This window comes from Ahaetulla prasina, chromosome 1, assembly GCF_028640845.1.
Source record: "Ahaetulla prasina isolate Xishuangbanna chromosome 1, ASM2864084v1, whole genome shotgun sequence".
Lineage (NCBI taxonomy): Eukaryota > Metazoa > Chordata > Lepidosauria > Squamata > Colubridae > Ahaetulla > Ahaetulla prasina.
Window position 1 is genome coordinate 228,483,415 of NC_080539.1, and position 17,797 is coordinate 228,501,211.

General features: G+C 39.6%; 1 protein-coding gene across 4 annotated transcripts in view; it reads right to left on the minus strand.

Annotated features, from left to right (window-relative positions):
- The window catches only part of FMNL2 (formin like 2), a 210,126-nt gene that overhangs the window by 27,287 nt on the left and 165,042 nt on the right, over window positions 1–17,797 (minus strand). For all 4 annotated transcript variants that reach the window (XM_058192698.1, XM_058192712.1, XM_058192706.1 and 1 more), the window contains exons 11-15: window positions 13,670–13,780; window positions 7,560–7,709; window positions 4,169–4,270; window positions 3,076–3,367; window positions 1,969–2,163 (exon numbers count right to left, since the gene is read on the minus strand). In XM_058192698.1, the coding sequence (XP_058048681.1) occupies window positions 1,969–2,163; window positions 3,076–3,367; window positions 4,169–4,270; window positions 7,560–7,709; window positions 13,670–13,780 (850 nt within the window). The remainder of the gene's footprint in view (window positions 1–1,968; window positions 2,164–3,075; window positions 3,368–4,168; window positions 4,271–7,559; window positions 7,710–13,669; window positions 13,781–17,797) is intronic.

The window sequence follows — 17,797 nt, forward strand, 5'->3', positions numbered from 1 at the left end:
GAATCGTTTGTTTATTTTCAAAACATATTGAGAAAGGATATCAAAGTGTTCTCAATGTAGTTCTTTCATGGCACCAATCTATACAGTACAATCCATATTTACTCATTTGATTGTCTCCATTCACAAACAGCATCATTTTTGAAGTGCATAGCTTAGGAGCATTTGGTGTAAGTTAGCGACCTTTAAATGTAAGATTATCCAGCTGATTCTAACAATGCGAGCACAATTTTTTTTTAGAGGACTAAATTTCTGGCAGGGACATTAGCATACCCTTCATCTATTGTATCAACATATAGTAAGCATCCATTATATTTTTTTAGTAATACTGAAAAGAAAATGGAAAATGGATAGATAACATTCTCAAACCAAACATACTCCACAGATAATTTTTCCCCCTCCATAATAGGTTTTGTTGTTGAAATAAGTAATAGAAGTAGCAATGGGGGTGGGGAAATGGGAGGGTTGCAAGTTGACTATAACACTGTCCCTCCTCCCTCCCTCCTTCTCCCCCTCCCTAACATTCCTTAAAAAGACCAAGGGAGAAAAGACAATGGAGAGACAATATTTATCTAGCCTGAATCAGGTAGGGCAATTCAACAATATGACTTGAATGGACCGCAATAGGTAAAAAAGTGTGTGCACGAATAGCAGAAAAGCTTCTGAAATGTTAATAACATTCAGAAATATTTATGTATTCTGATACTGAGCCTGGAACGCTGATTGGGCAGTGTTCTAATATAATCATCAGGGAAGTATCCTTTGTAGGTAAGTTTTGAAATTTTGTAAAATGGAACTGTATTAGGGCAGCGGTTCCCCACTCCTGATCTGTGGACCGGCACCGGTCCGCAGCATGCCAGAAACTAGTCTGTGCAAACAAGCAAAGCCCCATCCATCCGGTCCGTAGAAAAACATCTCTTCATGGAACCAGTCCCTGGGACCCAAAAGTTGGGAACCTCTGTTTAGGACATTTTAAAAAGTCCCGCTTAAGCTTAATAGCATATGTGAGCGTATTTTTCCTATTTGAGTAGACAGAAATTGAATAAGACATTCTTTTTTCTGGTGCATTAAGGTGTTTGAGAACTACGCTATATGTCAGAATTCACATGTACTTTTTCTCCATTTCCTTCTGACTTCAAATGCAGCCAAGTGCATTTCAAGAAGACTTGCTTGTGATGCACAGGAGAGAAAAGAAGATTCTGTAATTTTATATGGGGTATTTTAGGTTGGTCAATTCGACGGTTTTAATTCGGCCACTATTGAATAGGTATTTTAAATTGATTTTTAACTGTGTATATTTATTGTTTTTATCTTGGCTGTACACCGCCCTGAGTCCTTCGGGAGAAGGGCGGTATAAAAGTTTAATAAATAAATAAATAAATAAAGATTCGTAACTTCTTTGGAGCAGTTTTTGGTTTACAGCAAGCGTGTTCGACCTTTTGGCTAGCCTGGGCCTCACTGAGTGGAGAGGAATTGCCTTAGGTCAGTGATGGTGAACCTTTTCAACACCAAGTGCCCAAACTGGAACGCGCGCCCATGCATACGCATGCTTGCGCCGGAGCGCTGGAAACCCGAAGACCAGCTAGCCAGCACTCCAGAATGCACACTGGCCAGCTGGTCTTCAGCTTTCCGGTGCTCTGGTGCATGCAAAGATCAACTGGCCGGCACACATGCACACGCCGGACACCAGAAGAGCAGCTGGCGATGGCACACCTGCCCACAGAGAGGGCTCTGCATGCCACCTTTGGCATACATGCCATAGGTCCGCCATCACGGTTTTAAGTCACTTATAAAATATACAATATATATTATATATATTTTGTATAAATGCAGAAAATCATGTAAAAGTTTAAGATATTGTTGGGCCACATTAGTAGACACACCTAGTTCAGACTCTATGTCTTTCCCTATAAGACTGCATCTTCAGTCTCAAAACCTTCCTCACACGTCATGCTTTCTGTTGCTTCTTACCTGCTAATCCTGAGTTGAACACAACAGTCGGAGAGGCCATTCCTGGAAGTGGGGGTGCTAATGGTGGAGGTGGGATAGGAAGAGGTGGTGCTGGTTCTGCAGCTGGACCAGGAAGAGGAGGGGGTGGGGGAGGGGGTGGAGGTGGCGGTGGTGGCGGTGGCGGCGGCATTGGTGCTGCCATGGGACCATTTTGCACTGTGAAATGAAAAATATAGACAACATTTGGAAACGTTTCATTAAGTATTTTACTGAGTGAGGGGACTGTTCCTCTGCTCCTCAAGGAAGCAATGGTTCACCTCCACCTCAAGAAACCTTCGCTGAATCCCACCATACTGGAAATTTCCACAAAGTAACTAACTTCCCAACTAACTTCAGGCCTCTGAAGTGGATTATCTGGACCCCTTTTGGTCAAGATTCAGCTTTGGGTATGGGATGGAAACATCATTGGCCTTGCTTTCAGATGATTTCTGGCATGGGCAGGAATTTGCACAATCCATTCCTACTCTTTTTGATCCATTGACCGCAGTATCCTTCTAAGCCTGGTCTGGGGATTGGGGTGGGTGATACTGAATTGTGCTAATTTTCTTTTCTCTATGGTCTATACCAGACAGTGGAAAAAACGGAGAAGAGATCCAGCCCCCAGCCCCTTCTCTGTGGGATTCCACAGCATTCAGTACTTCCACATTAACGTGAAGCCACTGGAGGAAACCATGTACTGCTATGGGGTGTGGTATAATCAATAAGATACTCAATTATATCTTTTGCCTCTAGTGCTTTAAGCATTGCTGTTGATACTCTATCCTGGTGCCTGAAGGCTATGAAGGACAACAGGCTTCAACTAAACCCTGGCAAAACTCAATGACCTTGGTTTTGGGGGCCCTCTGGTTCAGGAACTGTGCCATTTTTAGTAACTGGATGGGGTTGCATTGACCCAAACAGACTCAGTGCACAGTCTGGGGATCCTCCTGGACTCACAACTCTTGTTCTAAGAGCAGGTGGCAATTCTGGTGACGTGGGCCTTTGCACAGCAACTGAAAAAGTGACTGGGTGACCATATAGATTCTCTAAATAAAGAAAAAAATTCAATCCTCAGTCAGCCCATTTTACCTGTTTCTGATTCTGCTGCTATCAGTGGCGGAGGTGAAAGTGGCACTGGAGACCCTGCGCTGGCAGTAGAACCTCCACAAATTCCAACTGAACCTTCGGATCCTCCTGGTGACACCCCGACAGGAAGGATGTTGATGTCACCATCTCCTTTCTTCTGAATTTTAATGGACCCTTGCTTTTCCAGTTCATGGATCTTTTTCTCTAGTGTTGACTGCCGTTGAATGGCTTCCTCCTTTTCTTTGACCATTTTTCTTAGCGTGTGGACTTGTGTATTTGCATCTTTGTATATTTCCTATGAAAGAACCCCCAGAAAAAAAAAAGAATTCATTTCATTTGAAAGACAGGGCAGTGTCAAAAGAAAACATGAGATTTCCAATAAGCTCATTACCTGGGAACATATTGTAATGACGGTTTTCTTTCTATATAAGTTAATGAACACCGTATCATCTGAAGTAAATGCAGATAACTCCCCTGGCAAACTAGTTTAGCTAAGTGAATCAAAGGAAACTGCCCTTACTTCTGTTGGGTCTATGATTTTCCCCTCTTTTCCCATTTTTTAGATATGGTTGCACACAAAGTATATGAATATGTTCTGTAATTAAGTGTATCCATCTTGAATCTTGAAAACAAGCAAACGCCGTGGATGATATCCCAGAGCTAAGATCCAAAGGGATTTATGTTAACTCTAAATTTAATGCTTCCTGTTTTGAAAATAAAACCTCATACTTCATCAAAGTGGCCAGATCAAAGGGGAATATGCTGCTAATAAGCTGAGAGACATGAAAGAAGACCTTTTTATACTTCTTGGAGTTACAAATTACCATCATGCAGCAAGGCACAGACATATGTATATTTTCTATATATCAGCAATTGCAAAATGGCAGATAAGATATGCTTAGATATGCTTAGACAAAGGAATAAAGAGATTTAGATTTTAATGCCACAATACACATGTGACTTGGAAATACACAGCTTCTATAGAATGCAAGTAGAATGACGTTCAACTATAAACAATTGGAGATGCAAAGATGCATCTAGAAGCAAAGTTTGAGAAGCTATCAAACATTAACATCTGAACTTTTAGAAAACTTACCCGTACAACATCCAGTTCTTTGTTTCTTTGCATAAGTTGTTTTTCCAGTTCCACAATTTTTGCCATAGCTTCATTTTCTGTGTCTTGAAGTTTTTCTGATAACTAGATATTATTAAAATGAATGAGTAGTTGGTAAGAAAAGTCTCACAATGAACCCTGATATGAGGACCTTCAAAATTACAGACATTATCCCACACATGTATACCTGAAATTTGACATGTCTATTAGGAAAAAAGTATTGCTGTCAAATTTAAACAAGCCAGGATTTTGCATTCTAGATGGTAAAAGAACATGCATCAGTCTTAGCACTTCAAACTGATTTATCACACACACAAATCTAAACTCAGGGTGAGTCTGATACTCAAGCACATTTTTACCATTTCTGGGGAAGATGCACCATCATCACTTTAGTACGATTGTACCTTTGGTACAGTTTTGTCTTACTTCAAATTCCCAGAAAATCTCATAAGCCAGAGAAAAGATATGATTACTCTTCTTTGGTTAACTAGTTTAAATATTTTTTTTATATATTGTTTTTTATTAAGAATTTTCTTGGGTCGAAAGCCATCTTAAGATATTTTCTTCTCTGGAAATGGCTTAATTACTCAAAGTAACTTTCTTAACATGGGCTACATTTCAGTTACATTTATTCTGTAACGAGAACACCATGAATGGAGCAAAACTTTACTACAGAAATTGATTTTCTTTGATTATACTACAGACTACAAGGACTCCATTTAATTTTCCATGGATTCATTCTGTGGTGTTCAGTGCAGTCACTGCATTGCCATTTTTCTCATTCTTTGGACAACTGCAGACACAAACTGAAGAAGACCGGCCACAGTTTAATTATATACTTAAATAAATAATGTATAGCCAATTTTTTGGAACTAAGCCAGCATATGAAGCTGTGGTATAGAGTTGACTTCTGCATCCTGCCTTGTTTGGAATCAGTAACAGCTTCCAGGCAAGGGGAAGCAAATGTTTACTGTGGCTTCTTTGTGTATAGCACTGCATGCATACTGGTTTGGTTCATTTTGCTGGAACATAATTATTTATTTATTTATAATTACATTTTTATACCGCACCATCTCCCGAAAGACTCAGGGCGGTGTACAGCCAATATTAAAATACACATAACACTATGATATAAATATAATAAATAAACACTATTTAAAAACAATTTAAAAACAAATATTTAGTGGCCGAATCACTAAAATGGTCAAAAACCGATTAAAAACCCATTAAAATTTCGCTAAAATACATTCTTAGGCTAGTCCTGCTCGGTGAAATAATAAAGTCTTTAGTTCACGCTTGAAGGCCCGGAGGTCGGGTAGTTGGCGTAACCCCGGAGGTAACTCGTTCCATAGGGCTGGTGCCGCCACAGAGAATGCCCTCTCCCTGGGGGCCGCCAACCTACATTGTTTGGTCGACGGCACCCTAAGGAGGCCCGCTCTGGGGGAGCGCACAGGTCGTTGGGAGGTAATCGGTGGCAGAAGGCGGTCTCGCAAATACCCCGGTCCTAAGCCATGGAGCGCTTTAAAGGTGGTAATCAGCACCTTGAATTGCACCTGGAAAGCTACCGGCAGCCAGTGCAGGCCGCACAGGATGGGTGTTATATGGGAGCAACATGGTGCCCCCTCTATCACCCGCGCGGTCGCATTCTGGACTAGCTGGAGCCTCCTAGTGCTCTTCAAGGGGAGCCCCATGTAGAGAGCATTGCAATAGTCCAGGCGGGAAGTGACAGGGGCATGAGTGACCGTGCGTAAGGAGTCCCAATCAAGGAAGGGGCGCAACTGGCGAATCAGGTGAACCTGATAAAATGCTCCCCTGGCGACGGCCGTCAAGTGTTCTTCTAAGGACAGCCGATCGTCCAGGAGAACGCCTAAGTTGCGCATCCCTCCCCTGGGGGTTAGTATTCCCCCCCCCCACAGTCAGCGATGGCGTAAGATGACTGTACCGGGATGCCGGAACCCACAGCCACTCAGTCTTGGAAGGGTTGAGCTGGAGCCTGTTCCTCCCCATCCAGACCCGCATGGCCTCAAGACACCGGCCCATCACCTCGACGGCTTCATTGGGGTGGTTCGGGGTGGAAATGTACAGCTGCATATCATCAGCGTACAGATGATAATCCACCCCGAAACCACGAATAACCTCACCCAGCGGCTTCATATAGATGTTGAACAGGAGAGGCGAGAGAACGGACCCCTGTGGCACCCCACAAGTGAGGCGCCTCGGGATCGACCTCTCCCCCCCTGCCAACGTGATTCACGTAACTGTTATGTTTCAACAATGTGCTGAGCACATACACGTATATGTGTGCATGCGCTCACACCCACATCCACACACACTTTGCCCTTCAACCTTAGTCTCCACAAGACCAAATAATAAAGTTCAGATCCATCCATTCTATTCCAGTTTAATTTCTGTTGCTGAACACAGTCAAATGGGCAAACCATACTGTGTTATTTGTGTGCATACTTTTAAACTATGACATAGTTGAGTATGTTTTCTACAACTATGGATTTATATTCAATTAGTGGGGAGTGGAAACAAGTCATATGATAACAGCTTTGACATTTCAATTATTCGTTCAAGTGACTGCACCTGAGATTGTGAATTCACCAGAGCTATTTGAATCATTGTCCTAGTGAGAAAAAAAGAGTTTATATAATATATGAAACAGATCTTAATGGGTAATATTAAATTTTAATGGGTATAAAATTGCAGGATGGGAAAATGACGAATGTCCAAATATTTCCCCTTCTTCATTCCACCATAATAAGAACATAAAAGACATGCTGAATCAAATATCTTGCTAGTCCTACTTTCATACTGGCTATGAAGACCTACGGTCTGGGTGAAATAGCAGCCATCCATCTCTATTCCACAAGTACTGAGATCTGAGGCAGTGCTATTTTTTTATCATAATGGGAATATACTGGTCAATGCTATGCTTGTTTTTCTAATTTTACCAAATAAAGGGTTTCCAATCATCATTATAACTTCTACAACCACATTTAGTAGTTCAACCATGCGTTCCTGAAAAATTGCTTTCTTCATCAGCAGTGGATTAGATGAAAACTGTCATTTAAATGAGGCAGAAACCTGAGGTAAAATTGCACTTCCTATAGTTTAGTTTTTTCCAATTCTTTAAAAAAAATAAGGAAGCAATAATTATCACAAAGTAAGTAAAAATGTTTTATCAGAAGAAACAGTTGTATAATAAAAATACATTTGTAATCACAACCTAATGTTGACAGCCAATGATACTTATTTTATACACACACACACACACACCCCTAAACATTTTCCCAAATGAAACTAATCTACATCATTTTTCATGTATCCCCATAATAAATATTTTCAAATGATTAGAACTGATACTAACATGAGATATATTTTCCTCCAATTCTTCAACTCTTTCTAAGGCAGCATTCTTGGTCTCAGCATCTTCAAGCAAAGCTCCCACATCAAAGACATTGTCCAGGTAAGCCTGTATTTGCACTTGCAGCTTATCACTTTCGGTGTGTTTCAGCTTCTAGAAAGTCAACAGCAAATTAATCAATGAATAAAAAAGAATTATCAAACGAACCTGGCACCATCCAACTTTTTAATGTTGCCCCACATTGATGTGATTAATCAAATGTATTTATTTACTTACTATGGAAATTTCTATCCCACTATATCCTAATAACTCTAGGATGCTGAATATAGACTACCATTTGTATATTAAATTGAGAGACAATTCCATAGGTTCACTTGAAAAGGGGAGGGGGTATTGAAAGTTAAGTCCCTTTTCTTCTTGCAATAATTCAGATATCTAGAGGTATAGAAATACACCAAGTTCTTAAAATTCAAGGCAGTGTATCAGGGATCTGCAACCTTAAACACTGAAGGAGCCATTTGGACCTGTTTCCCACAGAAAAAAAAAAACACCGGGAGCCACAAAACCCTTCCCGTGCCTGACTATTTCTTGAGTGGCCACAAAACTAGCATATGTACTTGAAGTAAATGTTCTGTTTTCTTTTCTTTTCTTGGATTTATCCATGGTTGACCTATCAGGGGTCGAAAAGCTCAATAAATTGCACGCCGGCGGGTGTCACACAATGGCAGTTGTACCACATGTTTTGAGTGACAGGGAGCCGCAACAGAGGGGAGTCACATGCAGCACCAGAGCCGCAAGTTGCTGACTCCTGCACTATATTTACAGAGAACATCAAGGTTTTGGAAGATAGGAATTTTGGAGTGAATTTTATAAAATGTGTAAGATTGATCTATACTTCAGATAAAGGACCAATAATTATTACTGGAGAACTCACAACATCCTATGAAATACAAAAAGGAAAAGACAGGGATGCCCACTTCTCCCCTGTAGTTAATTTTGGTTCTTCATATACTGAATAGCGATACAAGTACAAGATGAAAGTTTTGTGAGAGAAAGAATTTAAAATGAAACTTTTAAGTCAAGGGCTTTTGCAGACAATTTTGCATTGGTTCTGCAAGATCCCTTAAAGGGAATTGAAATATTAACAGCCAAATTAAAATAATTTCCCCAAAAAAGTTCTCATGCAGGAACTTAGCATCAGAAGTAAGATATTATATATCATAAATATTCTTGTCATAGTAGGTTGCAGTACTTTTATATAATGAAAAAAAAGCCAAAACACGTCAAGAGCAGCTGACCTCTTAAGCAACAAAAATTTCATTTTTGTTTCGTGCTACAAGTTCCTATGAACTGATACAACAGGATAAGAAATATAAGAGCCATTTTAGATGTAGAAACAGGATATATACAAGTTTAAATGTGGACATTATCAGCTAATTCCTAACAAGTATAAAAAAAATCTTTGAGTTGTATCCAATTGTGCATCTGCTTACAATTTTCTGCTTACAATTTTGCCCCCCCAAAGGATCATTTGGAGCAAACTGGGAGATGTGGGAAGTAGTGGGGAGAAAATGAAGAAAAGTTTTATTTCTTCCCAACTGGTTGTCTAACATACAGTTTGACCAATCAAATAAATAAGTAATGCCAGAAGTGCCATAAATAATCTGTCACATGTTTTTTTAAAATTGGATCTGAAAATTGATTGCCAAGTATGAATTGGGTTTTCTTTGCTCACAGGCAGACTAACTTACAGTTTTGATTTAATCTGCTGTCAAGCTTCTAGTTATTCTAGAAATATAATTCCATGATAGTTCTTGAGTGGAGGAAGGAGGATAAACAGTTTGGTTATCTGCAAACATACATTCCCACGTTAGGATGTTCCTGTATGCCTACCCAAGCCTAAGTAGAACATTTACAGCTGAATTGTTTCGGATGGATACCCAAAATAGAGGAGGTTCTTTCTTTAGTGGGCTTGCTCCAAAGCACTTCCATTACTACTATAGAAGTAATGATGTTACTTAGTTTGAGTAACAAAACATCTGCAAGAAAACAACCAAGCTCAGAGAGCATCAAGGACCCCTCATTTCAACCCTGAGCCATAAATATCCTTCTTTTGTGGATCTCAGATATGCATAACAATGGACATAATCATTTAGGATTTTGTATATACTCAGAGAAAGAAACTATGTTCCAGTTGATGACTCCCTGAATCCTTGCATCAGAAGAAAGTACATTGATACCTACATGAGACATATCTGACTGTGACCATGTTCTTGGGAGAGTTAAAATCAACTCCCCATCCTGGACAGATGTATTCATAGAGAGTAATTGGGGGGAAAAAACATTTGCTTAGATTGTAGATTGACCGCATCATCTTAGACTGTATTTGGGATGGCAATTTGCATCCCTCCTGTTAGCCCTGATTGTCATGGCTAATAGGTACCTTAGCAGCTACTGAGTGGTATTTTCTGCTGGACATGGCAACATCAAGAGATGTGCCCGAATTACTTGAGATAATGCCATGACCTCAATAGTCTTGTCCTAAAGAAGGAATGCTGGAGCCTACACTGAATCTAAGAGAATGTCTCCATAATGAAATTATCTGGGAAGCCAAAATTGTCCCAAGTTCACAGACAGAGAAGGTAATTATACCCTTGAGTTTACATGGTATCAATGAACCAAGGCAAGAAAAAAATGCAGATATCTAAAGCATAAATATTAAGCTAGAACCATAAAGACTAGACTTGAAAAAGACTCAAAGAAAACACCAACAAAATAAAGGAAAGGATTCCTCTAGCAAGGAAAAATTCTGATAATCAGAAATTTCTGATGATTTGGCAGATGGTTTATAGAACTGCAGGCACCCCAAAGCTCCTACCAACAGAACTGCTCCCCATAGGTAAGCAGGGCATAAATAAGACTGTACTATCACTGTATGGAAATAGTGCAGCCAAATAAATTCCTTGAAATTCCAAAAATGCACGTAGTTGCAGCTCATTTTAATGAAAGGTGTGGCAAAAAGAACAGCAAACAATACTACTTCATGAGAAACAGGTTGACTGAAGCAAATATCCAGGAGGGGGAAAAAAGAAGTAGGAACATTATTTCAGCCACATTTAGGGGAGAAGTTTGTCTGAGTTCACAATGTATAATTCATGTACAGATTGTCTCAAAGAGAACTACAAAAGTGTGGAGAAGCATCTAATATATGGGGCACAGAGACCATCATGAAAATTATCATGGAGACTTTTAGATAGGCCTCTATTCTGCCAAAGTCTTACACCAGCTTAAATTTCTTGCACAACAATTTTATTTATTTGTTGGATATGTATCCTGCTGTTTTTCCAAAAACTGAAGGGAGATTACTTGGTTATGCCTCTATAATACTGTTCTTCTGAACCCAATTTCTCAAATCCTGTTTCTGGCAAGATGAAAAGGGAAATAACTAATAGTATGAATCATATAATATTACACAATGGAATATTTTCCTCTTTGGACTGTAGACTTTACATTGTGAATGGTCTATCTTAATCATTCACAAGCCATGTCTGAAAATCAAAGGTCAAGCTGTCTTAAGGTAGTTTTCTGTGTCAAAATAATTTACCAAATGAACTGTTTAGATAAAGTATGCAAACTTTCTATTATGAGTCATTCACTTAAAACCATGTAGGTGTAAAATGGAGATCCAGATCAAAATCCACATTCTTTAAAGAAACAAAAAGATTTGCCAATCCCTCTCTAGGCTGCAGTTCAGAAGTGCAACACATACTTTTTTTAGAGAGGATCCCATTCCCAGATACAAATTACCAGCATGTAACCTCATTTGAAACCCTAGTTAAGCCATTGTCAGTTGATACTTCCTATATGTGCTTCCAATATATTCCAACTCTGAAATTCCCAACCAGTATGCCAAAGTATATGCTATCAGAACATTTCACTTTAGAAGTTAGGTCCCTGCAAATCTGGAGAGCACCAGGCTACAAAAGACTATAATAAAAAATATAGAATTATATGAGGGAAGTGATGTGGAGAGAGAAATGATGAAGGATATAATGAGAAAGATCAATATATTCTACTTATGTTGTATTAGGTGGCTTTCAAAGTGAATGAACTTAAGTTATGTGTACCACTCTTTTTTTATCACAAAACAAAATCCAGAAATGATATCCAAATAAAAAAACATAATTAAATATATCCTCCTCTTTGAATAAAACAATCAATTTAACCATTTCTGCTTTATCTTCCTTGCTGTGGAAATAATATGTATTTCTATTTGCACTTACAAATCTTTATAAACTATCACCATTTACATTAACAAAATTTATTGTATTCTTTCAGATTCTTTCACCTTAAAGGTAAAAAAAGGTGTTTTAGTGATAAAACACTAAACTTTTCTTTAAAAACATTTCTGAAATCAAAACTTTCTAAAACATCTTTTTTTTAATCTTCCTCTTAGCATGCATACTTCAAAGTTCATTATTAAATTTAGATCACTCCCTCCAAGTTACCCTCACAGAATATTTTTTTTCTTCTTGTATACATCCTTTTAAAAACTCTAAACTTTTTAAAAAAAATTTATCGGTTTGACATTTGTAACTGAAAGAAAATCTTAAAGTCTAAAAATGTATTTTTCCTTTATATATAATGCTTAAGTAATTCCTAAAGTTTGTAAAATATTATTGAAAGTATATTTGAGAGTTTCTTTGTTATGAGAAAGTTAGGAGTACCTCTTGACGATAGTTTTTCAGTCACATCCATATCATATTTGCCTATACTAGCACTATTATGATTGCCTTTAAATCATTGCTGTCAAGAAGGCAGTTATCAGCTGAGTTTTGTAGCTCAACAACAGGGACAACAATGAGTGAAATGCTCAGAGAACAATGACTGAGCATGTTCTGATAGTTCTTTCTGAAAAAAAGGATCAGCAGAAGAAGCATGGGGAACTACTAGTACTCTTGAAATGTAGCCAACTGTACCAGCAGCAATCAGCGAAGAGGAGATACACGTAATACAAAGTTCCCTACAACACGAGTGTGTGCACAACATATGGTTTCATTCACTTCTCTTGGCACTATAAAGGGGTGGCGAGTCACATCCTTATAAAATGCACAGACGCACTTTGCAAGTTCATAGATGGAGTAAAATCACTGAACACTGAACATAATGAAAAAGAGCACCAGTTACCCAGATCCATAGGACATGAAGAGGTATCACAGCATCAGTGAGAAAGGAACAGCAGAAAATAAGGAGTCCACAATGATGATTTTTGCAGAAGGAGAAATCAGGTAGCTTGTCCACTACTGTAACTTCTTTTTAACAGCAATATTTTTAAAGAAGGCTGCTTAAAGAAGCATCTGATAAAATATAATTTTGCACAAAGGTGCATCCTAGAGAAAAGCTAATGCAAAAACTTAAATAGCTATTTAAAACTCCATCCTCCACATTTTGTAAGAACAGGAAAGTGCGGTATGTGATTTTAGATTTGTCTGTTTATTGGATTATTTTTGTAACATGATTGTGTTTAAGAATGGCCAATACTGAAAATGCTGAAAATAATTCAGGTAAGTCCTTGACTTACAACAGTTAGTTTAGTGACTTTTCAAAGTTACAATGGCACTGAAAAAAAGTGACTTACGACTGTTTTTCACAGTTACGACCTCTGCAGCATTCCCATGATCATGAGATCAAAATTCAGAAGCTTGGCAGCTGATTCATATTTATGGCCATTGCTGTGTCTCGGGGTCATGTGATCCCCTTTTGCGACCTTCTGACAAGCAAAGTCAATGGGGGAAGCCAGATTCATTTAACAACTGGATTACTAACTTATCAACTGCAGCGATTCACTTAACGACTGTGGCAAGAAAGGTCATAAAATGGGGCAAAACTCGCTTAAATCTTACTTAACAATAGAAATTTTGGGCTCAATTGTGGTCGTAAGTCAAAGATTACCTGTAATAATGTAAAAAGGAAAGGCCTCCTTGTGGTTCTTTTTAATATGGGAAGTGCCAATTCTTTCTCTGTATCATCAGATCCAAGTGCAACACGTCTCAAATATTATAACAGGCCCCATTGCTAGAAGACACTGATAATCTAAAGCAGGGTGTACTTACATCCAGATATTCATCAAGGCCTAGTTTTGTAAATTCATACTGGAGATGAACTCTGAAATTCATATCTTCTACTGAGTGTACTACTATGTTGATGAACTGCATGCACGCCACCTGCCAGAGGGAAAAATGGGTCAGAATAAGCTGTCCTATATATTTTTTGGATCTTACCACAGTTCCAAGATTACATCTAACAAGTTAGGCAAAGATAGAGAGAAGCAAAATTATACAGAATGCAGTTAAAGAATCTTTGCAGAAATTGTATTTATCTAGGCCAGGGGGCCACCCTGGAAACAGTGAAGGACCAGCCTGTGGTGCCTCTGCCAGCAAAAATGGACTTGGGGAGGGCTCTGTTTTCGCTGGCAGAGGGCTGCAAGAGGCTGTTGCGGCTGAAAACAGAGCCTGGGGGGGTGCACGCTTTCGCTGGCAGAGGGCTGCAGGAGGCCGTCACAACCCTCCGCTGCCTAGGGCTCTGAATAGCCTGCACCACCATCCAAGGGTCCTCTGCATGGCCTGAGAGGAACGGAGAGACTCCTCTGGAGGACAAGGTTTTGGTGCTTCCCTTGATCTCGCCTTCCTCTGCTAGAGACAATGGATCCCCCCAGAGCTGCCTGGACCACCACAGGTGCCCCCAACATAAATGATGTCGAGCTGGCCATGCCTACCCCTGCTATGCCACCCACCCCCCGGGCTCTCTGAGGTCAAGCACAGACCTGATGCAGCCCTCAATGAAATCAAGTTTGACACCCCTGATCTAGGCTGTGCCAGGATCCAGATTCCAAGCTACCTGATTCCATAAAATCATAGTCCATAGCCCATAGTTTAAGGGCTTCCTGAAAAGTGCTATGCACAATCCATTTGCTTTCCAAATGAGATTTTGCTCTTCCAGTTGGAATTACCGTACGGCTCTAATTCCAAGTGGGAAAGTGGATTCCTGAGCAAAGGCAAATTCAATATATTCAAACCAATTCAATATGTCCCGAGAAGATGTATTCAACAGGTCCTTCTCCTAGGAAGTGAGTATAGAGTTGCAACAACCTTCTTGATGTCCATTAATCGTTACATTTTACCAAGTACAAGTGGAACACTTGTAATTTATAATTCTGCAGCAACACTGAACAAATGATAACTCTAATACTCATAGGAATAATTCAAAGTTCTAAACCTCAGGAGCTTCGACCTAAATATATTCAGTTAAGCAAGACAGCAGTGTCCAAAACAAAATCAAGAAGCATAGCCCTGAGGTTAAAAATCACTGAAGAAAAGTTTTTCTACTTCTCTAACTATAGGATAGCCGTAGAAAAGAATGAAAACGAGATATGACAGAATAATTCAAAAGTTTCTGTAAGTCAGGATGTTATTTTTCCTGACGCAGTAGGCAATGGCAGATCTTTAAACTTTCTATCATCAAAGCTCGCATTTCACTTTGCAAGCTCTGTCTGCAAATCTGAAACCTGACTTGATGCAAACCACTACAGCAAAAAATAATGATCTTGATCAAGTAAGTAGCTACTCTGAGGTGGGGGGGGGCAAATCCAGATTTCCACACTAATCATACACTCAGTAAGGAATAGGAGCTGTTGTCTACTGAAGCAAAATATCTGGAGTGTTTTAAAAGCACTCCTAGCTCACTGGCTTGAGAAGAACAGCTGGGTCTCTTCAAAACCTCCTCCTGTTCTTTATATCAGGAAAGGAGCTGCCCAGGATTCATGTCTGGCTAAAAACAGTTTAAAGAGATTGTTTCACTGACATATCGCCCTAATTGGTCAAGTTTCTGCAATATGAAAAAAACCCCAGCAAAAATTAGAAACCAAAATGGTTACATAATGAAAGTAGACTCAAGAGATCATCATACAAAGTTCCTGGTTCTTCTGACATACAGCATGTTTGCTTCATACCTACACATGAATTTAGTATCCAAGTATGTTTCATTAATTGTCAACTACACCTTCCACAAAACGATTGCATTTAACCATAGGAAGGAAGTGAAATGAAATTGATAAATCAATCAAAAGATGCAAATGCTAACTTAAAGATAGCGTTTTTCCTTATTCTTCTATATTAGTGGTGGGTTTCAAAAATTTTTACTACCGGTTCTGTGGGTGTGGCCTGGTGGGCATGGCATGGCTTGGTGGGCGTGGCAGGGGAAGGATACTGTAAAATCTCCATTTCCTCCCCACTTCAGGGGAAGAATACTGTAAAATCCCCATTTCCTCCCAATTAGCTGGGACTTGGGAGGCAGATTGGGGCAGGGCCAGTCAGCATTTTTACTACCGGTTCTCCGAACTACTCAAAATGTCCGTTACCGGTTCTCGAACTACTCAAAATGTCCGTTACCGGTTCTCCAGAACTGGTCAGAACCTACTGAAACCTACCTCTGTTCTATATGTCTATAGAACAGATGATATATATATATATATATATATATATATATATATATATAGGTCTTTGGTTGTTCGGGTTTTCTCCCGTGTAAAATTGGAAGTGTCTTGGCGACGTTTGAAGTCTCATTCGTCATCTTCAGGCTTCAACCGTGCTTCTGGGAGCAATGTGTGATGCAGCTGTTTCTTCCTTTTAACTGCTAGTGGGGTTTGAACTGATTGGGTGGGAGCTTGGCTGTGCTCTGATTGGATGGGGTTTTCTGTGCTCTGATTGGATGGGGTTTTCTGTGCTCTGATTGGATGGGGTTTTCTGTGCTCTGATTGGATGGGGTTTTCTGTGCTCTGATTGGCTGGGGTGTGTCCTGTGTTGGTGGGGGCTTGGTTGTGCTCAGTCTAATCTGTGCTGCAGGGGATTTGAGCTGGTGAGCTGCACTGCTGCTGTTTGGCTTCGTGCTTCTGGGAGCAATGTGTGATGCAGCTGTTTCTTCCTTTTAACTGCTAGTGGGGTTTGAACTGATTGGGTGGGAGCTTGAACCGCTCCTCAATAACCCGCAGCCGCATTCTGGACTAGCTGAAGTCTTAATCTGTTTGAACTTTTGGCAGGCAGCTGCGTTTTCTCGGCCAGGACTGATAGGAGCTGTTGTCTACTGAAGCAAAATATCTGGAGTGTTTTAAAAGCACTCCTAGCTCACTGGCTTGAGAAGAACAGCTGGGTCTCTTCAAAACCTCCTCCTGTTCTTTATATCAGGAAAGGAGCTGCCCAGGATTCATGTCTGGCTAAAAACAGTTTAAAGAGATTGTTTCACTGACATATCGCCCTAATTGGTCAAGTTTCTGCAATATGAAAAAAACCCCAGCAAAAATTAGAAACCAAAATGGTTACATAATGAAAGTAGACTCAAGAGATCATCATACAAAGTTCCTGGTTCTTCTGACATACAGCATGTTTGCTTCATACCTACACATGAATTTAGTATCCAAGTATGTTTCATTAATTGTCAACTACACCTTCCACAAAACGATTGCATTTAACCATAGGAAGGAAGTGAAATGAAATTGATAAATCAATCAAAAGATGCAAATGCTAACTTAAAGATAGCGTTTTTCCTTATTCTTCTATATTAGTGGTGTCATTCCTCGTGTTAGGGACACGTTTGTCAATAAGGGCAGGTTTCCAAATGGCTGGTAGGCGGGAGGTATCATCTCGTTTGTTCATGCTGTGTGGGCGTTTTCTATCTCGATGGCTTCTCTGATTATTCTGTTGTTAAAGTGTTCAGTTTTGGCGATAGTTCTGGTCTTTTTAAAGTCAATATCGTGTCCTGTGACTTTAAAGTGTTGGACCAGGGAAGAAGTTAGTTCCTCTTTTTGAATGAGTTCTTGTGTTCTTCAATCGTGCACTTATTCTTCTGTTGGTTTGTCCAATGTATGTGGTGGGGCAGGCGGTGCATGGGATTTCATATACTCCTTGATTTTCTAACTCAATTTTGTCTTTGGGGTTTCTTAGGATGGTGGATATTTTTGGTTTGTGCAGAATGCTGTCTTGATGTTATGTTTGTGGAGGATCTTGCTGATTCTGTCTGTGGTGCCTTTTATATATGGGAGGAGGGCTGTGCCATTTTCTTGCTCTCTGTCTTGGGTTTTAGTGGGGGTTCTTTTGGATTAGTTTGGTAATCTTATTTCTCTGGAATCCATTGGATGTTAGTACGTTTGTGAGAGTGTGTAGTTCGGTTTTAGGTGTTGTTCGTCAGCT